The sequence below is a fragment of the Vigna angularis genome, chromosome 10, assembly GCF_016808095.1.
Source record: "Vigna angularis cultivar LongXiaoDou No.4 chromosome 10, ASM1680809v1, whole genome shotgun sequence".
NCBI classification, from domain to species: domain Eukaryota; kingdom Viridiplantae; phylum Streptophyta; class Magnoliopsida; order Fabales; family Fabaceae; genus Vigna; species Vigna angularis.
In genome coordinates, this window is record NC_068979.1 from 29,757,252 (window position 1) to 29,780,981 (window position 23,730).

At 30.3% G+C, this 23,730-nt stretch overlaps 3 protein-coding genes and 1 non-coding gene across 4 annotated transcripts; 3 read left to right on the forward strand and 1 right to left on the reverse strand.

The window, feature by feature from the left end:
* Positions 1-490: 490 nt before the first annotated feature.
* On the forward strand, positions 491-2,165 carry LOC108335559 (GEM-like protein 4). Its single transcript, XM_017571594.2, has 4 exons — positions 491-626; positions 713-790; positions 897-1,171; positions 1,665-2,165. Exons 1-4 carry the CDS (start codon positions 491-493, stop codon positions 1,854-1,856), a joined length of 681 nt encoding a protein of 226 aa, XP_017427083.1. The 3' UTR covers positions 1,857-2,165.
* An 11,642-nt stretch (positions 2,166-13,807) lies between these two features.
* On the forward strand, positions 13,808-15,256 carry LOC108335466 (GEM-like protein 4). The gene is made up of 4 exons (XM_017571487.2): positions 13,808-14,254; positions 14,402-14,482; positions 14,599-14,873; positions 14,965-15,256. Exons 1-4 carry the CDS (start codon positions 14,116-14,118, stop codon positions 15,142-15,144), a joined length of 675 nt encoding a protein of 224 aa, XP_017426976.1. The 5' UTR covers positions 13,808-14,115; the 3' UTR covers positions 15,145-15,256.
* A 2,921-nt stretch (positions 15,257-18,177) lies between these two features.
* Positions 18,178-21,137, forward strand: LOC108335343 (codeine O-demethylase). Its single transcript, XM_017571342.2, has 4 exons — positions 18,178-18,524; positions 18,596-18,840; positions 19,762-20,086; positions 20,714-21,137. Exons 1-4 carry the CDS (start codon positions 18,291-18,293, stop codon positions 20,984-20,986), a joined length of 1,077 nt encoding a protein of 358 aa, XP_017426831.1. The 5' UTR covers positions 18,178-18,290; the 3' UTR covers positions 20,987-21,137.
* Positions 21,138-21,753: 616 nt separating this feature from the next.
* Positions 21,754-21,826, reverse strand: TRNAR-UCU (transfer RNA arginine (anticodon UCU)). Its single transcript has one exon. It is a non-coding gene; the product is annotated as a tRNA-Arg (tRNA).
* Between the last annotated feature and the right edge of the window lie 1,904 nt (positions 21,827-23,730).

Below are 23,730 nucleotides of genomic sequence, written 5' to 3' on the forward strand. Positions count from 1 at the left end.
ATTTTCTTCTCTAAATCATCTGACATATATTGTAAAAAAACAATCTTAACAAACTTCAAACCCAAAACTATCAAAAATTCACTATTCAGCTTGTGGAATAGTTAAGGGTTTGAGAATCATGCATGGAAATAAATAACTAATTTCTTAAAAATTTAATTAATTAATTAATATATTCGTAAAATATATTGGTCAATTGATCAACCACAATGGAAACTTGCTCATTAAGGTACAGAACCTCTCTCTAAATTTCAAAAGCAACTCCTTTAAAAAAAACCATAGAGATTAAAAGATGACATGGATTTTTCTGTAGCATATTTTTCCCTAAAAGCAACCAATTAACCAGTCCACGTGGCTCTTATACCATCGTGAAGGTGCCATGCCAGTTGTTTCCATATATGATCACATTTGATGATGTAACCAAAGAAAAAGTGAAAATATTAATCTCTTTAAATACCTCTTCTGAATAGAGTCAAAATTACAGATTTTAGCCATGAACACCACACTTCTTGGAACTCCGCTCAGCGTAGCTATCTGTGATCAACTCAAAAACTCATTCAGCAGATACTACTTACCTGATCATCACCCTGCCAATGAATGCCGTTTGTCAACCACAACACCAAAGCAAAGTACATAAAACCTTCTTTTCTTAATTAACCCATGTACAACGTTAAATTTTATCATGTGCAATGGTCTGATGAACGTTATGTTTCAGGTAGAATATATTCTCTCATAAACAAGCTTGTTATTGGAAGGAAAGTTGATAGCTTTTCGCAAGAAGTACGTGAACACGGTGAGTAAAATTAAACATGCATGCACTTACAAGGTGGCAGAGGTTAATTACACAGTAGATTCTAGCTTTGAAGCATTTTGACATTTTGACATTGATTAACTTTCAGTGAGACTGGGGCCAACTATAAGTGAGACTGTTATGGGAAAGTTGAGTCTGGGTGCTGAAATTGTTCAGGTTGGTGGAGTGAAGAAAGTGTTCAACCATTTTTTCACTGTGAAAAATGGAGAGAAACTCTTGAAAGCTTCACAGTGCTATCTGTCAACCACATCAGGCCCTTTAGCAGGTCTTCTCTTCATTTCCACTGACAAGGTTTCCTTCTGCACTGAGAGATCAATCAAAGTCTTTTCTAGTAAAGGCCATTCGTGCAGGCTCCGTTATAAGGTCATAAAACGATCATCTTTATTCTTAACACCTAACCTATCTCTATATATATTTCTCTTTATATCTCTCTTTTTGTTATATCATATCTTTTATTTTTAGATGTCACTTTCACTTATCATTTTTGACACGTAGCGATTAATAAATAAGAAAAATATATTTAATTTTTTTAGAAAGTTTCTGATGGATTTTTAGAAGAATATTATAGAAGTAAGGATTGACATTATTTTTACCCAAAATACTAAGACAATTACTCTAAGTTTTCCTCTTATATGATTTCAACTTTTTTTTTATTCCACGTTAAACTTTGAAGGGTTAAAATATATATTTTTTTCTTAAATTTGGAGAGTCAAAATCTCATTGACCTCAAGTTTTTGGTAGCTATAATTAAAGACATGATAAAGAAAAATAAATAAATGTCTCAGTCTTTTCCTTGATAAATCGAAATATAGCATTGACATTATCTACATTCGAAAATGATTATGTCTTTTCACAGGTTTCGATTCCCCTGAAGAGGATTAAGTACATGAAGCCAAGTAGGAATGTTGAGAAGCCAACACAGAAGTATTTAGAGATTTTTACAGAAGACAATTTTGAGTTTTGGTTTCTGGGTTTCTTAAAATACCAGAAAACTATCAATTATCTTGAGAAGGCGATTTCTCAAGCTAAAGCAACCCATTGTGGCTAAAGAGCAAGGCTTACTTTGAATATGTCTTCATGACAAACATTGAAATATAAGAGAATGCAATAAGGAAGAACATAGCTTCATGAGAGCCTAAATGCTGAAAGGAGAGGTGGTCACGCAGTGCAGAAGACAGAGGATGCATGTATATATATAGAATGAAATATATAAGTAATGAGAAGAATGAGTATAGTATATGCATAAATCATGTGGAAGTTAATGAAGCAAACTTCCCTAATTAAAGCTATATTTTGGTCTATTATAATTGGTAGATTACACCAAGTGTATTGTTGCACATGTATATGTCAATAATAATAAAGCAATAAATGTATTAAAAAACAATATACATCGACATAACTGTATATTTTTCTATTTAAAATTTTATTGTACAATTTAATTTAGTGATTTAATGGCCCAAAATGTCATGTAATAATACTTTTTTTGGAGATCATATTTGGTTCAAATCAGTCTTCTACATTGGTAAACGCACAAGGTTTTAACTTCGAAAATGATATTGCAATGTGGTCTTGTATTTTCCGAGGAGGATGACAAAATGAATTTTATAGTCATGTTAATGGATAACAATGTTTTTAATTGTTGGCTGAAATAATTATAATTATTTTTAATTCAAATCTAAATAAATTTCACTCAATGATGTTAAACTCGAAAGACAATTATTAGATTCTTGAATCGATTAAATATATAAGTTTTCACCATTTTAATCTATGTGATATGATTAGTAGTGAACTTAGAATATTTAAACCTCTTATCAATGTAAGTATTTTACCTGTATATAAATTCATGTCCATTTCTTATTTTATCCGATGTGAGACTTTGTTTGTATCCAATATAAATTCCTAAACTAAGGGCACACTTTGAAAGGGGCACACTAGGGACACACCTTCCATTAACACTAAGGGCACACCTTCCACTTCCTCTTTCAACACTTCCAGGGACACACCTTCCACTCCAATCACTTCCAATCATTGTGATTGAATAGAACGTTGCTATTGTGGATAATGTAGAGAAGCAAAATTTGGTGTTAATGTTGTTGCTAGCACCTAAAATGAATGTTCTCATATGGACATTTTCTTCTCGTTTCCCACCCTTCTATGTACCATTTAGTCAAAATACCACTTGTGATTCATCACTCCACTCACATTCTTGATATCGTTCACCAAATTATTATTATCATCTACATCCCTATTATATTTCTTCATTCTCTATATTTAAATGCAACACTCTTCACCATAGAGACCGATCCTCTTTTTGAAAATCACATCTTCGTCTTTTTCATAAACTTTTTATTAATCATTGCTACGTGAAACTCCTCCATCCATAACACTTTTAGATAATATATTTTTTCATAACTAACTCAATTTATTTTTTTCTTACTTCCTTTTCTTTCCAAAAAAGAGAAAGAAAGAAAGCTAAGATATTGTTTTTTCCCGCTAACCCAAATTTTTTTTTTCTCATCTTCTTTCATCTCCAAAAGAGATTACTTTATAAAAAGTAAGCTTTTTAACCACTTTAGAATTTTATAAAAGAAATACAATAGAGATAACAATGAACAGTACCCTTTATTTAATATAACATGGTTTAACTAGATAGTTATATCATTAGTTTATTTGGCTTAAGTTCAATAAAAGTGAATAGATGAATACTAATAATGGTATTATTGTGTTTTGATTTTGTAATTATTTTCTAAAAGCATTACATTCCTTCTAGTATCTTCTTGAGCAACCTTGGCTTCATTTGAAAACACAAACTCCGTTCACATGTCGTGGGGCACAAGGGTGATGTTGGAACGATGTGGCATTCCGTTTTTGTCTAAACAAGAGTGTCTTTACTCACTCCCCTACCACACTATGTTCTTATAGCATGCCTAATAGCATGTGCATGTTTCCTTAACTCACTCAAGAATTACCAAATTTTCAACAACTATGTATGCAAAAACCTTTGGGGAAACATCTTTTAAAAAGTTTTTTTTTTGTAAATTCATATTAATTTATATATGATTTAATTTAAGAGATATTTTTCATGTTAATTTCTCTAAAATTATTTATTTAATTTGGATATAAACTAATTTTCAATTCATCTAGAAATATTTTATCCTTTTGTTTCTTTTATCGAAAGTGTTTTTAAAAACATTACCAAAAGATAATAAGAAACACTAGATCTTTCAAGGAGACTTTTAGGGAGAGAAAAATCCAAAAATTAAAGTTAGTTTATAAATAAATTAAACTAAGTTAGAATTTCCTAGTGTTTAACCCTTAATCAAAACGGTCAAGACACTAGTTAAACACTCTTATATCATTTAAAATACTTAAAATGTAACGTTCAAGGTTGAATAAAATTAACTAAATTATACTAAACTATAATTAATTGTACTATAATAAACTAAACAAAACTGATAATATAATATCCAAACTACATTATTTTAGAGTTAAATTTTAAAAAACTGAACTTATATTAATTAACTAATAACTAAACTATAGTATCCATTCAAACATAAGCATATTGTCAGTTTGAAAAAGCGGTAACTAATACTGTGAGTTTGAAAAGCGGTATCTAAAAATAAGTATACTGGTATTCAAACATAAACATACTGTCAATTTAAAAAAGCAGTAAATAAAATATATAATTACAAACTTTAAATTGTGAAATTGAAGAAAATTATTGGATTTAATTTATTTTTCGTTCATATATGTGCATTTATGTTCATATATTTATATTTTATTTTTATATATTTATTTCGTTTATATATTGTTTCAAACAATTATATATATGTAAATTGTACTCTCTCCTGATTATGGAATAAGAAATACAATTCTTATCCTTTCTTTTCTCATAACATGGTATCAGAAGAAAATTAATTTTTATCACGTTCTTTCGCAACCAATTTTTTTCCTGACCAGATCTTCATCTTCTACCTTTTGTTCTTGGTTTTTTTGCCTTTTTCTTCTCCTTCTATGGCTACTCCCTCTATTACTCTCGCATCGTTGCAAGATACAACACACGACTATTACATTCACCCTAACGAGAATCATTCACTGGTGCTTGTTTCCCCGATTCTTGAAGGTCACAATTATCATGGATGGGCTCACTCGATGTCTATGGCACTACAAATGAAGAATAAATTTGGTTTTGTTGATGGTTCCATTCCTTGTCCAGCTGATACAGATCACATGGTTCCAACATGGAAGCGTTGCAATAATCTAGTTTTATCTTGGATCAATCATTATGTTTCTCATGAGATTGCTACAAGTATTATTTGGATTGACTCTACCGCTGTGGCATGGAAGGATCTCAAAGATCGTTTCTCCCAAGGTGATTTTGTTCGAATTTCACAATTGCATCAAGATCTTTATTCAATGCATCAATTTGACCTAAGTGTTACTGCATATTACACTAAAATGAAGATTCTCTTGGATGAACTTTGCAATTTTCGCCCTATTCCTGAATGTCAATCTTATGCTTCTTGTTGTGTTGTTTCTAAGACAATGAAGGAATATCGTGAAAATGATTGTGTTCTTTGTTTTCTTAGAGGCTTGAATGATAATTACTCTGTTGTTCGCTCTCAGATCCTTCTCATGGACCCCTTGCCTTCTTTACCCAAATTTTTTTTGATGATAATTCAAGATGAGAGACAATTACAATCAGGAATTCTTTCTCAACCTCCACTCATGGCGTCACAAGTTTCTCAATCTAAACCTTCTTTTTCTACCTTCAATGGCAGAGGTAAACCCTCTCCTGCCAATGATTATGGCCGGGAAAGATCTTCATATCAAGGTTCTCAGGCTCGTTCCTTAGGGGAAGGTTTGGTGCACCTCGACAATGCACTCACTGTGGCAGGACAAACCACACCATTGATACTTGTTTTCTAATACATGGATTACCACCTGACTCAAATCCAAAAGAGTCCACAATATTACAACAGATTCTTCTACAGTAGTTCCTTCTTATAATAATTCTCCAGCACAGTCACATTCCTCAATTCTGGGACTTTCTCAAGAGCAAATTCATGGTCTATTGACACTTCTTCCTCAATCTAATCCCACAATTCCACATTCTACCAATCTAGTGAGCTCTCATAATGCTTCCACTTCTTCTCAAGCTCAAGGTAATATATATTCCCAATGGATTCTAGACACAGGTGCTACTGATCATATATCCAATTCTTTGTCTCATTTTATTTCTTATCATAGAATCTCACCAATTACAGTATCACTGTCGCAACCGGGATCGCGACGGGACGACGATAAAAAAAAAAGAACCGCGATTTGAAAAAGAGATTTGGAATCGCCACCATAGTTTATTCTGGAAAACTACGGAAAAACCATAAAATGATAAGGCATGGTATGCGAAAATGAGATTCTTGGTTCGGGAGTCGGTTACGTGTAGGGAAGGTATTAGCACCCTACAACGCCTGCCCTAAGGCAGTACCTTTAATTAAATATGCAAAAATGATGTGGTTTTCGAAATGTTTAACTATCCCCTAAAATAAAACTGTAAAGAAACAAAATATGTTTTTTAGTTTTTTGTGCCCGACAAGGATTGACCTTGCTCCTACGTATTCTCGTTCAGAATGAGAAATCAGGGTTACGTATTTCTTTTTGAAACTGTTTGAGAAGTTTGTTTGGAAATTGTTTGAAAATTTGTTTTGAAATGATTTTGGATTTTTGGGAAGTGAACCTGACAAAGACTAGCCTTGCTCCTACGTATCTCCACTTTTGATGGAGAATCAAGGATTACGTAGTTCTAGCTGAGAGATTGTTTGTTGTTTGAAAGTGTTGATGTTTTTAGTTTTTTTCGAAGATTTTATATTTTTTGGTATTTTTTGATGTAATATTTAGATTTTTGCGTAATAAGCACTAGGCTGATGCGTACGATCGCACGAGCACTCACACGACTTTTTTACTTATTTTTTATTCTTTTGCGTAATGAGCACTAGGCTGATGCGTACGATCGCACGAATACTCATACGAATTTTTTTGTTTATTTTATATTTTGGGTAATGAATACTAGGCTGATCCGTATGATTGCACGAATACTCATACCGATATTTATATAATTACATGTTTTTTAAAGTTTTATATATATATATATATATATATATATATATATATTTTATATTTTATATTTTTCATTATTTTTATTTATTGTTTTCTATTATTTTTTTTTGTAGATTTTTACAATATTAAAATAATGTTTTCATGCATATTTAAAATAAAGTCTAAAAATATAATTACTTAGTTATTTACATAACACAAAATGATACTTAGCTATTTGAAATAAAAAAAACAGTAAAATTATTTACACAAGTGTTTTAAGAATGTCAAAATAAATAAAAATAAAAATAAACCATATCGTGTTTTAAGAATGTCAAAATAAATAAAAATAAAAATAAACCATATTTGCTAAACGTTAAAAACACACTAAAACCATTTCTTAATTTTATCTTATATTTTTTAGAAAACAATTGCTTAAAGAAATAACGTTACCATTAAAAAGTTATAAAACCATTTTATAATGCTGCAATTTTATATATTTATTTCTTTTGTACCTTTTTTATTTTTTTTGTCTTTTAGGTTGTTGTTTTTTTTATGGTTGTGTTGTTTTCTATTAACAAATAAAATTGAAGTTTAAAATAAACAAATCCAATTAATAAAAATAAAATACAAAACACGAGAAAGATATTATAATAGTGAGACAAATACTAAAAGAGTGAAGAAAATAAAAATAAAACAAATGAAACAACCAATACGGAACCAAACAAATACTAAGAGCATAAAAACAGTTAAATAAGGATAGGGGTGTATAGAAACAAAACCAGGTGTGTCGGAAGACTCCTGTTATCAGGCCCAAAGGATGGTAGGAGTGCAACTGTGAGGTTTAGGGGTGCCGCGTAGTAGTTGCTGGTCAGGCCCGAGGCCCTTTTCTTGTTGTTTGCGGGGGTGTAAAGATGAAAAATGGGGGTGCGCGTAGGATAGAAAAGGTTTAAAACTGAATAGGCCAAAGCCTAATAAGGATGGGGTTCGAAATGTGAATAAAGGGGTGCAGGAAAAGAGTTTTTCTCTTGTTTTTTTGTTTTGGGGTGGAAATGAAAAGGTTTGGTGTGAGAGAAAAAAAAAAGATGGATATTGTGTAAAAATGTGTGTGTGAAGTGAATGGAATGTAGGTATTTATAGAGTTAAGGATGAAGAAAGTGGATGAATAAAAATAATATAATAAGTTGGTGGAAAATTTAGATGAAATAAAATATAATTAAAAAAAGATGAATAGAAAAAGTTAATGTGGAAAATAAGTGAAAGAAATAATATAAAAAGTTGGTGGAGAATTTAGATGAAATAAAATATAATAAAAAAAGATGAATAGAAAAAGTTAATGTGGAAAATAAGTGAAAGAAATAATATAAAAAGTTGGTGGAGAAATTAGGTGAAATAAAATATAGTGAATAGTAAAAGTTAATGTGGAAAATAAGTGAAAGAAATAATATAAAAAGTTTGTGGAGAAATTAGGTGTGGAAATTAAGTGAAAGAAATAATATAAAAAGTTGGTGGAGAAATTAGGTGAAATAAAATATAGTGAATAGTAAAAGTTAATGTGGAAAATAAGTGAAAGAAATAATATAAAAAGTGGGTGGAAAAATAAGGAGGAGAAAAATGGATAATAAAAAATGTTGATGGAGAAGATATAATTAAAAAATTGTAAGTGGAATAATTAGAAAAGTTGATATATAAAATTAATATGAAAATGATGTGGAAAAAGTAAATGAAAAAGGTAGATGATGTGGAATGAGATGTGGAGGGTGATGTGGAGAGTGGGGTGTGATAAGAGAAAGGGGTGGTGAGGAAGTAAAAAAGTAAGAGATTATTTTGAGCCATTGGATTAAGTGTTTATAAGAAAATTTGGGGGTGCAAAAAGTAAAATAAATAGTATTTTTCATTTTGATTTTTTATGTTTTTTTTAATTTATTTTTGTGATGAATTTTATTTACCCGGACAAAATTAGGTATTGACAATCACTACCCAACAAGAACTCTTCATTTGCTCATTTTTCTGGCACACTTTCACTTAGCCCACACCTTACTTTACATAATGTCTTGTTTGTTCCTAATTTTTCTGTCAATCTTATTTCGGTTACAAAGTTAACTAAATCTCTATCTTGTAAACTTAACATTTCTGAATTTTCCTATGAAATATAGGACAAGTCAACCCTATAGATGATTGGGAAGCTGAAGAAAGAGATGACTTGTATGTCATGATAGTTTCTACACCCACACCCCTTGGTTCACCAGCTGTTATTACTTCTGAGAATTCTATTGCTTGTTCTACAATAAGACATAACTCTATAGATATAACTCTATAGATATTTGGCATCCTTCTTTTTCTTGTTATACCAAATTACACAATATGTATGCCACTTTACCCAATAAAAAATACACTCATTGTGATGCTTGTCATTATTCTAAGCAAAGAAAATTGCCTTTTCAATTAAGTACTACTGTTTTAAAAGCTCCTTTTGATTTAATTCATGTTGATATTTGGGGGCCTATAGTACTTCTTCTGTTGATGGTTTCAAATATTTCTTAACTATAGTGGATGATATGTTTAGATACACATGGATTAAATTAATGACAAGTAAATCAGATACAAGATCACAACTTATTGGCTTTGTTTCTTATATAAAAACACAATTTGGCATTGATGTAAAAGTTGTTAGATTAGATAATGGTAATGAGTTTGCAATGACAGATTTTTATAGACAAAAAGGGATACAACATCAATTATCTTGTGTTGAAACACCTCAACAAAATGGAGTCGTTGAGAGAAAACATCAATACATTCTCAATGTTGCTAGATCTTTAATGTTTCAATCCTATTTGCCCATAATTTTCTGGTCTTTTGCTGTTCGTTATGTTGTGCAACTCATTAATATTTTACCTTCCAAAGTTTTGGCATATTTTTCTCCATCTCAGTTGTTACACAATGTTAAACCTGACATTACTTACTTACGAGTTTTTGGCTCACTTTGCTATGCTTCAACTCTTCAAACTCAGAACAAAATTTCAACCTCGTGCAAGAAAATGTGTTTTACTGGGTTTTAAAACAGGAGTGAAAGGCTACCTTTTGTTAGATTTCAACTATAGGGAAATTTTTCTATCTAAGGAATGTAGTATTTTATGAAAATATATTTCCTTTTCTTACTAGTGACAAGCACTCACCTATTGATACACAAAATTCCTTGGATTTTGACACCAAAATTATTTCACCTCCAATACCTCTTTTCTCAGAAGTTACTGATCAACCCTCTTTACCACTTACATCTCCTCCTTCTATTGTTTCCGACCCTGTTATTTTCTCTTCTCAGCCTGTTTCTGTTGAACCTGTTACTGCTACTCCACAAAGGAAATCAACCAGGCCAAAACATACATCATCTTATCTGCAGGACTATCATTGCAACATGTTATCTACTTCTTCCGCCACTCAGTCATCCGCAAGTACCTTATATCCTATCTCTTCATATCTATCATATGATGCATTATCATCTCTTCATAAATCATATGTCCTTAATCTTTCCCAAGTTAGTGAACCTAAAACCTATAACCAAGTCATCAAACATGATTGTTGGAGAAATGCCATGGATCAAGAAATTGCAACTTTAGAAAATACCAAAACTTGGGTTTTGACTAATCTACCTAATGGAAAGCAACCTATCGGATGTAAATGGGTATACAAAATAAAGAGGCATGCTGATGGGAGCATTGAACAATACAAGGCAAGGTTAGTAGTCAAAGGCTACACACAACAACAAGGTTTAAATTATTTTGAGACTTTTTCACCTGTTGTCAAACTCACAACAGTAAGATTGGTTCTGGCTTTAGCAGCTTCCAAACATTGGTATTTACATCAACTAGATGTAACTAATGTCTTTTTACATGGGGATCTAGATGAAGAAGTATGCATGTCTCTTCCTCTTTGTTATAAAACTGAAAAACAAGGACAAGTTTGCAAGTTGTTGAAGTCTTTATATCGACTCAAACAAGCCTCTAGACAATGGAATTACAAGTTGACAACTACTTTACTCTCTTTGGGTACATACAATCAAAATCAGATTATTCACTTTTTGTCAAAAGTGATTATGCTCATATTACCATCTTACTTGTTTATGCAGATGATATAGTTTTGGCAGGTGATGACATCCAGGAAATCCAAATTATGAAGGCTCTATTGAATGCAAAGTTCAAGATTAAAGACTTAGGCCAACTCAAGTATTTTCTGGGCTTAGAAATTGCAAGATCTCAACAGGGCATTAATTTGTCACAAAGGAAGTATGCTCTAGAGTTACTAGAAGATGCAGGATTGTTGGGATGTCAACCTGTTTCTACTCTCATACAGCCAGGCACAAAATTTTCCAAGACAGAAGGGAAACCCTATTCAGATGTGCAGGCCTATAGAAGACTTCTTGTCAGGTTACTATATCTAACCAACACAAGACCATATTTATGTTTCGCTATTAGTACTCTCAGTCAATTTCTTTCTAATCCTTTGGAAGATCACTATGCAGCAGCAACAAGAATCCTGAGATATATCAAGAACAATCCAGGACAAGGATTATTCTTTCCCTCCAACACAGAACATGCTCTCAAGGCTTTTAGTGATTCTGATTGGGCTGCTTGCCCTGACACTAGAAGGTCTGTGACTAGTTTTAATGTGTTCTATGGTGCATCATTAATCAGCTGGAAATCCAAGAAGCAAGGTACTATATTTAGATCATCAACCGAAGCAAAATATAGAGCTTTAGCTTCCACAACATGTGAAATTCAATGGTTTTTGTATTTGCTCCATGATTTGAAACAGCCTCTACCACAACCAGTTCCTCTGTTTTGTGACAATCAATCTGCTATACAAATTGCACAGAATCCAGCCATGCATGAAAGGACAAAACATATTGAAATTGATTGTCATCTTAAAAGAGATAAAGTTCAAGCTGGTGTAATTAAGCTCCTGTCCATTCCTACTTCAGCAAACTTGCAGACATTCATACTAAAGTTTTTCGTCCAACACAATTTCAATCTTTGTTGTCCAAGCTGAGCATTAAGGATATATATGTTGCAGCTTGATGGGGGATATTGGATTTAATTTATTTTTTGTTCATATCTATGCATTTATATTCATATATTTATATTCTATTTTTATATTTATATTTCGTTTATATATTGTTTCAAACAATTATATATATGTAAATTGTACTCTCTCCTGATTATGGAATAAGAAATATAATTTCTATCCTTTCTTTTCTCATAACAAAGATATTATTTAAAATATTATTTATTTTATATTTAAAATAATAAAATGGTAAATTTAAAGATATTATTTTACAAATAAAATAATAAAATGATATAGATATTGTTTTATATTTAAAATAATAAAATAAATAGTATTTGAAAAAGAATATCTACTTTATTTTATTTGTCTAATTTATTCACTATCTTAATTGGTGAATAATTAAGATTATAAAAAAAATTAATACCAAGCACCGTGAACTTTTAACAATTAAATTTAAGCATCAACTGAATTTGTTAGGTGAATTAACCTATAATTTAAATCCGAATTGAAATTGTAGTGTCTTGATCTTTATTAATATTGTTTGTAAATAATTATTTAAGTTTATAATCTTTCAATACTTACAATAAGTTTATAAAATGCATAAGAGTATGGAAAATAATTATTTATGAAACTAATAGCATGTTTAATCTTTCAATACAAAATTCAGTTCAGTTACTAGTTAATTGATATAAGTTTAGTTTTTTAAAATTGAACTCTTAAACGTTTAAATATTATATTAAGTAGTTCAATTTTTTTTAGTTTATTAAAAATATAAATAATTATAGTTTAGTATAGTTCAGTATCTTGTACCTATCAAACTTTAGTAATGTTTAGCATTTCTTATCTTTTATTCTAGAGGATTCAAAGTTATTTCGTTTAAATGTTCTTTTAAACTTTAAAATAAGATTTGTTTAAACGATATTGTCTTAACATTTAATAGATTTAGTTTTAGTTTTAATATATAATATATGTTGAGAAATTTTACTGAGTTGTTAGATTTTCTTCTAAACTTTTCATATTTAGGTAAATTATAAATATAAATAAAATATTTAGAAAAAAAAACAACAATTATCATTTATGCATTAATAAACATCAAAGACGTCAAACTAGACCAATCTCAGTTGACATTTGGTAATGCATAAACGTGAATTCTGTCCAATTTTAATATAATGATGAAATGGGTCCTAATTGGACGTTGGTGTGACTTAACAACCGTTGTTATGGGACGTCGGTTGAATTAAAGGCCAACGTCTTTGAACATCAAATTCTAACTCTAATGTGAATTTAATATCACTAGTTAACGTCGGAGTTCTCACATAAAAAATAAGTCAAAAATATTTGTATTAGTTCTTTTTCATACAAATAGTGGAGTGTTTTCCTTTTTCTTTTCATGGTTTTCCTCTAGATTTGATATCTTAATGGTTGAGATAGCATATTTGTATGGCATCAGAAAGCTAACTTGCCAGCACGAAAAGCTCGTTTATGACGGCCACACACAAGAAATTTATACCAGAAAAGTAATTAATACATCGTATTATGTCTGGTATATGTCATAAAATATTCAAACTAAACATGACATGTTCCCAAAATATATTGTGAGAAAGCTTATTACTATTCACAAAAAGCTTCCCCTTTAATATATTTTATGGCAAAGAGCTTTTGAAGAGATCATTTCATTATAATTTTGAATAAAGCATGATTGCCCTGAAAGGAACCGACTAATCAGCTTAACCGACCTCAATATTCTAACTGTTGTACCTATTTATTTTCATTTTTCATAATCAATAAATAATCATTAATGCCATCATCATCAAGCCTTGCTCACTAAGAAGTTACCATATTTATCATACTCATTATATCAACTTTTGGTAATGATCTTTCTTTTTGTTAATCTTGACGAGGACCTTTAGCATGACATTCATTTTGTGATAAAAGTAAGCGCAAAAAGTTATCTCCAACCACAGAATAACCATTTTCCCTTTATTTTTCATGATGACAAGCATATGACTCATCTGAAAAAAAGCTCAAGATTCATCTTCCATGTTTTCATTGCTATATATATATATATATCTTCTGACCACAAGGCCTCATCCACCAAACTTGGTATATCTAATTGAAGATCACAGAAGAAGAGATCTAATTTAAGGTTAGATATGGCAGCCTTTCTTCAAGAGATGCTAATTGGATTTCCATTCTCTTCAGCAGCATACCTGGGTGATAAAAAATCACAACATAGATACTTACCTGATCCTGCTACCCAATACAACACATCTACAACAACCTCAAAACAAGGTGAGATATTACATATATCATTTATTATATGGTTCTTTGATCAATTCTTTAGTTACAAAATGAAAGAAAAGTTATTTACTTGATCAAGTCTTCAATGAAGGTGTATGATTATATTAAAAACACTAATTTATTTGTTTAATTTTTCAGGTGAAGTAGGTTCAGTTCTTAACAGGGTGAACAAGCTTGGGAGAAAAACCAACAGCTTTGCAACTGGACTCAGAGAACATGGTATGTTTTCTTTTTATACATATCTTTTTAATTCAGGAAGAGCTTAGTGTATATATATATATACATAGTTACTCAATAAAGTTGCAGTTTTATGATAATGTTTTGGTGATATGCAGTGAAACTTGGGCCAAGAATAACTGATACAGTAAAAGGAAAACTAAGCTTAGGAACTAGAATTCTTCAAGTTGGAGGAGTGGAAAAAGTGTTCATGCAACTATTCAGTGTAAAAAATGGAGAGAAACTGCTAAAAGCATCTCAGTGTTACATATCAACCACATCTGGTCCTCTAGCAGGACTGTTATTCATATCCACTGATAAAGTTGCCTTTTGCAGTGAGAGATCAATCAAGGCATATTCTTCCAATGGTCATTTGATCAGAATGCATTACAAGGTAACACACACAAATACATATACACACTGATATATATGTTTCTCTTAATGTTTTCTAACATGAAATTTGAAAACTATATTTATGATTGCAGGTTTTGATCCCACTTGAAAAGATAAGGTGTGTTAACCAAAGTCATCATGTGAAGAAGCCTTCACAAAAGTACATAGAAATAGTTACAGTGGACAACTTCGACTTCTGGTTTTTGGGTTTCTTAAATTATCAGCAAGCTTTCAAATACCTGAGGCAGGCTATCTCTCAAGCGAGAAAATAGGAAGAGTAGAATTTTACTTTACTCTCTCTAATAGCCTCAAAAGGCCAATCACCAGTACAAACAGACTTTGTACATAATCATGTTCACAAAAAGTAAAATGTTTCTTCAATTCTTCCCTTGTCTATACAATTAGATTCTATACGATTTCGCAAGTTTCACAATCTGAAATTAGAATTTTAAGCAACTAACCACGCCATAAAAAAGTATATTATCCTGTTTTAGCTGCTGATAGATCACCCCATGATATAACAGATTAGCATGCTCAAGCTTGTAATTTCAAGTAACTATTTTAAGAGGTGTTTGGTTGCATGGAAAGAGAGGAGAAAGAGTCTAAAAGACAACGAATATGAGAGTATTGTATATAACCCTGTTAAGAACTGAACCTACTTCACCTGCATGGAAAGAGAGTACTCAATTTTTATAATCTCAAACAAGTAGATGATGATTGAGAACATGAACAAGATCGGTTTCACAATATATGTGAATGATTATTATTTTTAAGAACTTATTCATAGTATATTGTGGAAATTTATAGGATACAACAAAAAAATTTTGGTTAATACTCAGGTATTAAGAAGGATGTGTTACTTCCCTCTTTGTCATTTCCCACACAGAAAAGTGTTTAAAGCATGTAATACTTTCGTTTCAGTATTCTCACAAAATTTCTTAATGAAACTAAAATTCAACCCACATGGACGAAGGCTTTTACCACTCTCATAGTTTGATAGTACATCTAATTTCTACCTTTGAGAATCTACTTCTTAATATCACTCAAGGGACATAGAAGGAAACTTCCATCAGAGGTCTCCTTATCGAATGTTTTAACTTCTTTTTAACTATATCATTTTTAACTATATCACCGTCGAAAGTCTCACATCGCTTAAAAATAAATCTATAATATATAAATAAATACAAACCTCATTTTACAAACTCTGATTTTATAAAATTGAATTAGACTTAAAATTCATTTTTTAACATAGTATTATAACTATAATTAAACGACCTAACAATATTTACTGTTTATAAAAAGCTTTTATAAGATTTAATTAGTCCACCTCTTAACATTCACCGTCCCTACAACTTTGTTTGGCTAAAATAAATCATATTAATGGGTAAAATACAAACATCGTATATGGAATCATTTTTCTTTTAGACAATCACGTGATCACCATAAATAAGCTAATTAATAAAACTACTATTCGGTGGGCCATCACAAAAAATTCATACCACCTCAGACAGACACCCATGTGCATGGAACAAGTTACGTGCAAGGAAGAAAATGCCACGTGTACTATTCCTTGTTGTTCCGGAAAATAAGCCACCCAACAAACCATGTGCAAAGAAGTTAATTATGCTAACATCTTCGCCCATATTTAGCAACATTTTATTTCATGTTATTCCACACCTCCATTCAAAGAGTCAGACAATATCATAAATTTAAAATGTTATACATTTATTACAGTACAATAACAAGAAGGAGTGAACGTATTATTTTATATTATAAGAGTGCAACGTGCTTACCTATTTTATCAAATATTATTATAAAAATATTAATTAAAAATTAAAGTATCAAGATAATTTATTAAACAAATAAATTAAATATTAAAATTATTTATTCAAGTATTATTATTGAATAATATTCCGTATTTAAATCAATCTAAATCGAATATTAGATTAATTCATGATTTTAAATTTATAAAATGTCTCCTTACACTACAAAAACAAATTATTTAGAGGGAGTTATTTTGAGGAAATTATAAATAAGCTCGAGTGTCCTTTCGATATAAAACAATCATCTGATCGAAGTAATATTTAGAGAATTTATAATACTTTTTAAGATAAAACTATATTTAATTTATTATGAATTTTGAGTACTTATTGATTAAATTGTAAGGATGAGTTTTATTTTAAGTTGCTTTTATGTTAATATAATAATTTTGACAATGAAATTATATGAATTTGTCATGTCTTTTGTTATATTAATATGTTTTAATATTGTTACAAATAAATATTTTTGACCCAAAAATATAAACAACTCAAAAACTCAATCGGTAACGTAAATTAAATAACAAAATAAAATAATAAACTTCAAACTAAATAATACAAATGAGAGAGGCTACAACTTCTATAGTATAATTGTTAAATTGAATAGCATATATTAATCCCAAAAAATAGTGTAAAAAATACAAGTACTTTTTGTAATCAAATAGTTAAAAATAAAGAAGGTTAAAAATTCCCACAAAATAATAGTCAGGAATAGAGGAGGTTTTTACCCTCCGCAGAAAAATCTCTGAAAATTGAATGTGATATTAGGAGTCGCAGAAAACCCCCATAGATAGGTTGTGGCAACTCAAACGGTAATAGTTTAAAAAACTCCCGGAAATTACTTTACGGAAAGTAAAACTCTCACAAATCGAAAAAAAAACCTCCACTAAATAACATTTTTTAGTAGTAAAATTTGAAGAAATAAAAAATATTTAGATACCAATTTTTAGATACCAATTTTTAGTTACAGACTAATTTAAAAACTAATTTCTTTAATAGTAAGAACTTTAATAACTAATATTAGTGATAATTTAGATAATTATTTTAGTTACCGATAATCTTTAGTTTATAAATTAATATTTAAATTGATCTTAATAATTATTTTCCTTCACTAAAATGGGTAATTATTTAAAAAAAATTATAGTGATAGCTAATAAGTCGAAATGAAATGAACTGCTTTCTTTTAAATGATAATTAGGTTTATTAATGAATGAAAAATCAAAACAAGATTAAATTTGATTTAGATTTTGAGTTTATAAAAAGTATAAATTAATTCCTAAACTTTCTAAATATTATAAAATAGTTGATGATTTAATATCAAATTATTATTTGAAATAGAACTTAATATTAAGATGATATAATTCATGAAAAATAACTACAGATAAACAATGATCTTATTTTCCATTCGTTTGAATAAAACTAAATTAATAATTGACTACCCATTGAATAAGCTACATTGACGTTTGTTTCTTATATCCATTGATGTGGTCAACAAAAGACGAAAAGCCTCAACTATCGGACTCATGTCTTTGAAAAATCTCTCCCATTAAAGTCTTAAACATTGAGATCAGAGAGAAGCCATCTGAATCTAGGGATCTGTGATGATGGAACCAGAAGAACCAAAGCTGGGATCTTCTCTTCTCACTGAATCTGTGAAAGAAATAGCAACCACAGAGAGATACTTTCAACCAGAAATTCACCCTTCAATCTCATTTAACACAGACTCTCTGCCGCAGCTTCCTGTCATTGACCTAAACAAGTTGCTGTCTGAAGAAGTGAAGGGTTCTGAACTTCAAAAGCTTCACCTTGCATGCAAACAATGGGGTTTTTTTCAGGTTACCATCTTCATCTCTTCCCTCCCTTTTCATTTCAATGTCTATAAATAAATTGTGGCTATGTAATCCAGCTGGTTAATCATGGAGTTGGCATGAAATTGGTGGAAGATGTGAAGCGAGGTGCTGAAGAACTGTTCAAGCTTTCAATGGAAGAGAAAAAAAAGCTTTGGCAAAAACCAGGAGATATGGAAGGGTTTGGTGGAACGCTGGGTTCAAAAGAAGGTTCATCAGACTGGGTAGATTTGTTTTACATTCTTACACTTCCAACTCATTTAAGGAAGCAACACCTTTTCCCTAACATACCACTGCCATTCAGGTTCTCTCTCTTTTTCTTAATTATTGATTATCATTATTATAAAATTTTCTTACCACTCAGAACGGTTTTATATATTGTTTAAAAGTCAGAGACTAAAAACTGTATAAATAATTATTCTTCTTTCTATCTTTAACTTCTAAGTGATATAAAATGATTCAACATAGTAAAAACATAAATTCTTAGTTAAGGTCGAAAGGGAATAAAAGTTCATCTCTTAAAGACATCGATGATTCATTTTAGAACTTCAATATCGACCTTATGATAAACGTCAATGTTTTGAATCGAAGTTCGCTAAATAACATCTTTGAAGTTAATCACTCTTCATCCAAGATATTGTTTGTTTTAAATCTTATCTCATAAGTAATATAAAGTTATTAAGTGTGGTAGACACATAAAATAAAGGGTTAAATATGTTTTTATTATTAGAACTTCAATGCAAAATTGTAATCGTTCTTATTTGAAATTTTGATACATTTTGATCTCCAAACTTTATAAATGAACAGATATAATCATTTTAATTCAATTACGTTAATTCTATTAGATGCCAAACACGTATTATACTAGTATTTGAGTTGTTTATACCATTTGACACATTTTCGCTTCAATATTAGTTGAAAAACACATTTGACACATAAAAAAAATTTAACATAATTAAGTTAAAAAAGTAATTAAGTTAAAAAAAATGTATCCATTTATTTTCAAGAGACCAAAAAATTAAAAATTCAATTCTAATTTCATCTCAATTTAGAAAAAAAAAACATATTTAACTCTAAAATAAATAAATTTTAATTGTTAAGATTAGTTATGTAAAAGTTTATTATTACCTTGGTTTGGAATGATTGAGAGGCGGGAGAAGTAAAGTAAATATAATTAATTGCTGGGTTAATTATATTTAAAATCATTTGATGACAATGGGTACAGGGAAAATTTAGAGGATTATTGTATAAAGATGAGAGAGCTTGGCATCAAGATCTTTGTCCTTATAGGAAAAGCACTAGGTATTGAAGTAAGGGATATTAAGGAGTCATTAGGTGAAGGAGGGCAATCAATAAGGATAAATTATTATCCTCCTTGTCCCCAACCAGAAACTGTCCTTGGCCTAAAACCTCACACTGATGGATCTGCCCTCACCATTCTTCTCCAAGCCAATGAAGTTCAAGGCCTTCAAATAAACAAAGATGGAACATGGCTTCCTATTCAACCCCTTCCAAATGCTTTCATCATTAGTCTTGGAGATGTTATGGAGGTAACTAATTCAACTTTCATTGCCAATTTTATTTATTTTTTAATCTTAATCACATTATTATGACATATTCCTTTGATATATTCGTTTTAGAGCAAAGATTTGTGGCTTTCTTTTCAAAATCTTTATTAGTACAAGTGTTTATTGGTTTAGGTTATCTCATTATTCAATTTCATCCTTGAACTAAATCTTATTTATAGTTGAGTCAAGTATCACTCAATCTTAACTAACTCATTTTTATATAGATTTAATATCGGTTTTGTAGAATTGAGTTAAGTTTAAAGTTTACTTCTTAACATGGTATCAGAGTCAGGTTAGAGTCTATCCTAGCGATGTTTATGGGACATATTGTTCTATTCGCTATCGGGCTGTTATCGAACCACATATGTCTAGCTTCACGGTATATACTCGACATGAGGATATGTTGGAAGTCTCACATCAATTAGAAATAAAGTCAATTTATAATATATAAATGAGTACAAATCTTACCTTATAAACCAGTTCGTAAAGTTGAGTTAGATTTAAAGTTCACTTCTTAACTTAACATTAGTTACATGATATTAACATAACATGAGATTAACATGAATCATAAATTGTGTTTTGAAGCCTAAGCTATGCATGGTTTTACAGGTAATGACAAATGGAATATATAGGAGCAGGATGCATCGAGCAGTGGTTAACTCTGAGAAAGAGAGAGTCTCCATAGCTACATTCTATGGTCCAGGGTGGAGTGATAGCATAGGTCCAGCACCAACTCTTGTCACTCCTCAAACACCACCTTTGTTCAAAACAATTGGGGTTGCAGATTTCTACAAGGGATACCTTTCACCCCAGCATTTTGGCAAACCTAAGTCATATATAAATAATGTTCTCAAGATCCAAAATCACCTAACTCCTACTTAGATTCAATTTCCTTCTTTCATTCAGGGAAACATACTTAAATACAAGATATGGATTGAAGTAGATACAAGTAGTTGTTATGTGATAGGAAGTTAGAATCTTATATGCCAAGAATATTGGAACTAAGAAGAGTTATTAAATGTTTCTTGTGAGACCTACCATCCTTAATTTATGCATGGACAATTTTCTTCATAAAAAATTATAAAAAAAAATTAAATTAACATTCTGGAAATTAAAATTAGTTTACATACAAGTTATTTTTAAAAGTGTTTCTTTGCTGCTGTAAAAATATTCACCTTTTACTTTTAAGCCAAAAAAGAGTTTAGAACAACTTAACTAGTAGAAAGAGGGCATTAAAGAACTCTGGAGAAAGAAATTTGAAAAAGTACTATAAACTGTGACTAATTATTGGATCTAATAATTTTATTTACTCTTTTCCTCTCTAATACTTTTTTTCATTCTATTGATAGAAAAGTATTTTGAAAAGTAAAATAAGGTGATATAGATATATAGAATTTTAAGGGAAGAGTAAAATGCAAATTTTCTTATGGATGAAAATTTAAAAATAAAAGTTGATGATTTATAATGAATATAATTTTTTACCCATGATATAGTAAAAAGTTACTAACAGGTTAAAATCGTCTTTAACTCAAATAATTTTTTACCCATGTAGTACTATAATTTGGTTTTAGTGATAGAACAATTGAACAGTTACAGAGAGATATAGAAGATGAATAAAAAGGAAATTTACTCGATTAAAACAAAAGATACACGCCCAGTGGGACTCGAACCCACAATCGCTTGATTAGAAGTCAAGCGCCTTATCCATTAGGCCATGGGCGCTTTGTTGAAAAGTTGTGTACTTAGTTACTATATAAACCAAACGTTAAAATAATCTATATCAAATATGTCTTTTGTTTTTTAAACTAAATGATAAAAGAATTTAAGTAAGATTTTTTAAGTTTTGTGTCGCTACATATATAGAATAAGAGAAGAAAACAATAAAATAGAATTTGGTAAGTTGTTTTTAGTTTAGTGTTTAATATGAGTTGTGAAAAGTTAGGCGTTAAGTGTTATTTTTGTGCAAGAGGTTTTGGGTTGAATGTGAGTCTGTATACTACCTTTGTTTCTTCTTTTTAGATGTTTGGTATTGATTTGTATCATCATTGGTTATGCTTATGAGTAACATAATTGTATGTATGAAGATGGGGATATTTATTATGATTTTGTGTGGTATTGTCACTACAAGAAATATGGCTATTACATACGGATTATAATCCGTATATAATATATATATTACATACGGATATTATATACGGATTTTAAAAAGAAAATTATATACGGATATTATATAGGGATTTTTACATACGACAAATCCGTATATAAAAGTCGTATATAATGTTGACGCGTGATGGTGAAAAAGTTATCTAAGGTTAAATCCGTATATAGTTCCAATTATTTGTACGTAACTCTATCCACGTTTTAGCTACCAATGTTACATACGAAAAAATGATTTACTTAAAAAAATTCTGATTAAAATGAAGCCAACCGAACCTCAAAGCCTATTCTTCTCAAAACCCTCTAGCTTTTCTCTCTTCCTCGAACCCTATTCTTCTCAAAACCCCTGATCTTCTCTCTATCCCTCGAACCCTATTTGATCTCTCTCTCAAACCCTCGCGATTTCACATCTCTCTCTGGAGCCCTCTTTGCTCTCATTGTCCCTCTCTCAAGCCCTATTCGCCTCGCTGTCCCTCTCCTGAGCCCTCTTCACTGTCGCTGTCCCTCTCTCGAACCCTTGCTTCTTCCCCCTTTCTCTCTCGAACTGTCGTCGCATAATAACACAGCAATGTCGTTGTCCTTCGTTGATGAAGCAATCACCTTCATCGTTCGTTTCGGAGTCGTAGTTCGACCCTGAGAGAGTACCTTCATCCACCCTAGGTTCGTGATAATACTCCAGGAGCGGGAAGGGTTCGGAGAGGAGTGAAAAATAGAAAGATTGTTCGGTGAGAAATGCGAATTAGGTTATAAAATTAATAACGGTGAAGGCTATTCAGTTTAAATGGAGTTGTTTGATGGAAACACTTCCAAAAGTTGATATATTACAGATCAAGAAGATATTGGGTTAGATAAATATTTTTTTTTCCTTTCCCTTATTTCAACCATTAAAAAGATAATCAAAATATGTACATTTCAAAAAAATATCATGATAAAAATATAAATATAATTAATGTGAAAGTAAATATTATATTATGTGATAGAAACATATGCTAACCATCATCACTGTAAAAAATATTGTTAACTTTTTTTTTGGAAAAACGTAATTAACTTATACCCATGTTTTATTTTATTAATTTGACTGATTTTATTAATTTCTTATTTTCAAATCTTCAACTTGTGGAAGAAAATGGTTGGCAGCACTCAACAACGTTGGACAAGATTTTTGTGATTGAAACGTAAGCACAAACTTGTCAAACTAGAAAACTGTAGTTTATTTACGTTGTTTAACTTTCTGTTCACCAACTTGTACGATTAATAAGCGTTGTACTCCTTTTTTAATTATTATATAATATAATAACATAAATTTATATTTTTGTTGTTGCTTTTAATAAGAAAAAAAATTGTGCTTAAATGATAAAGACATGGGAAAAAATAACAACATCTGCAAAGCATGGATATTTATTTCTTGAAGCAAGCTATTGACAACTAAACCAATGGCAGATGTCATTCCTTACAACAACGAAAATAAT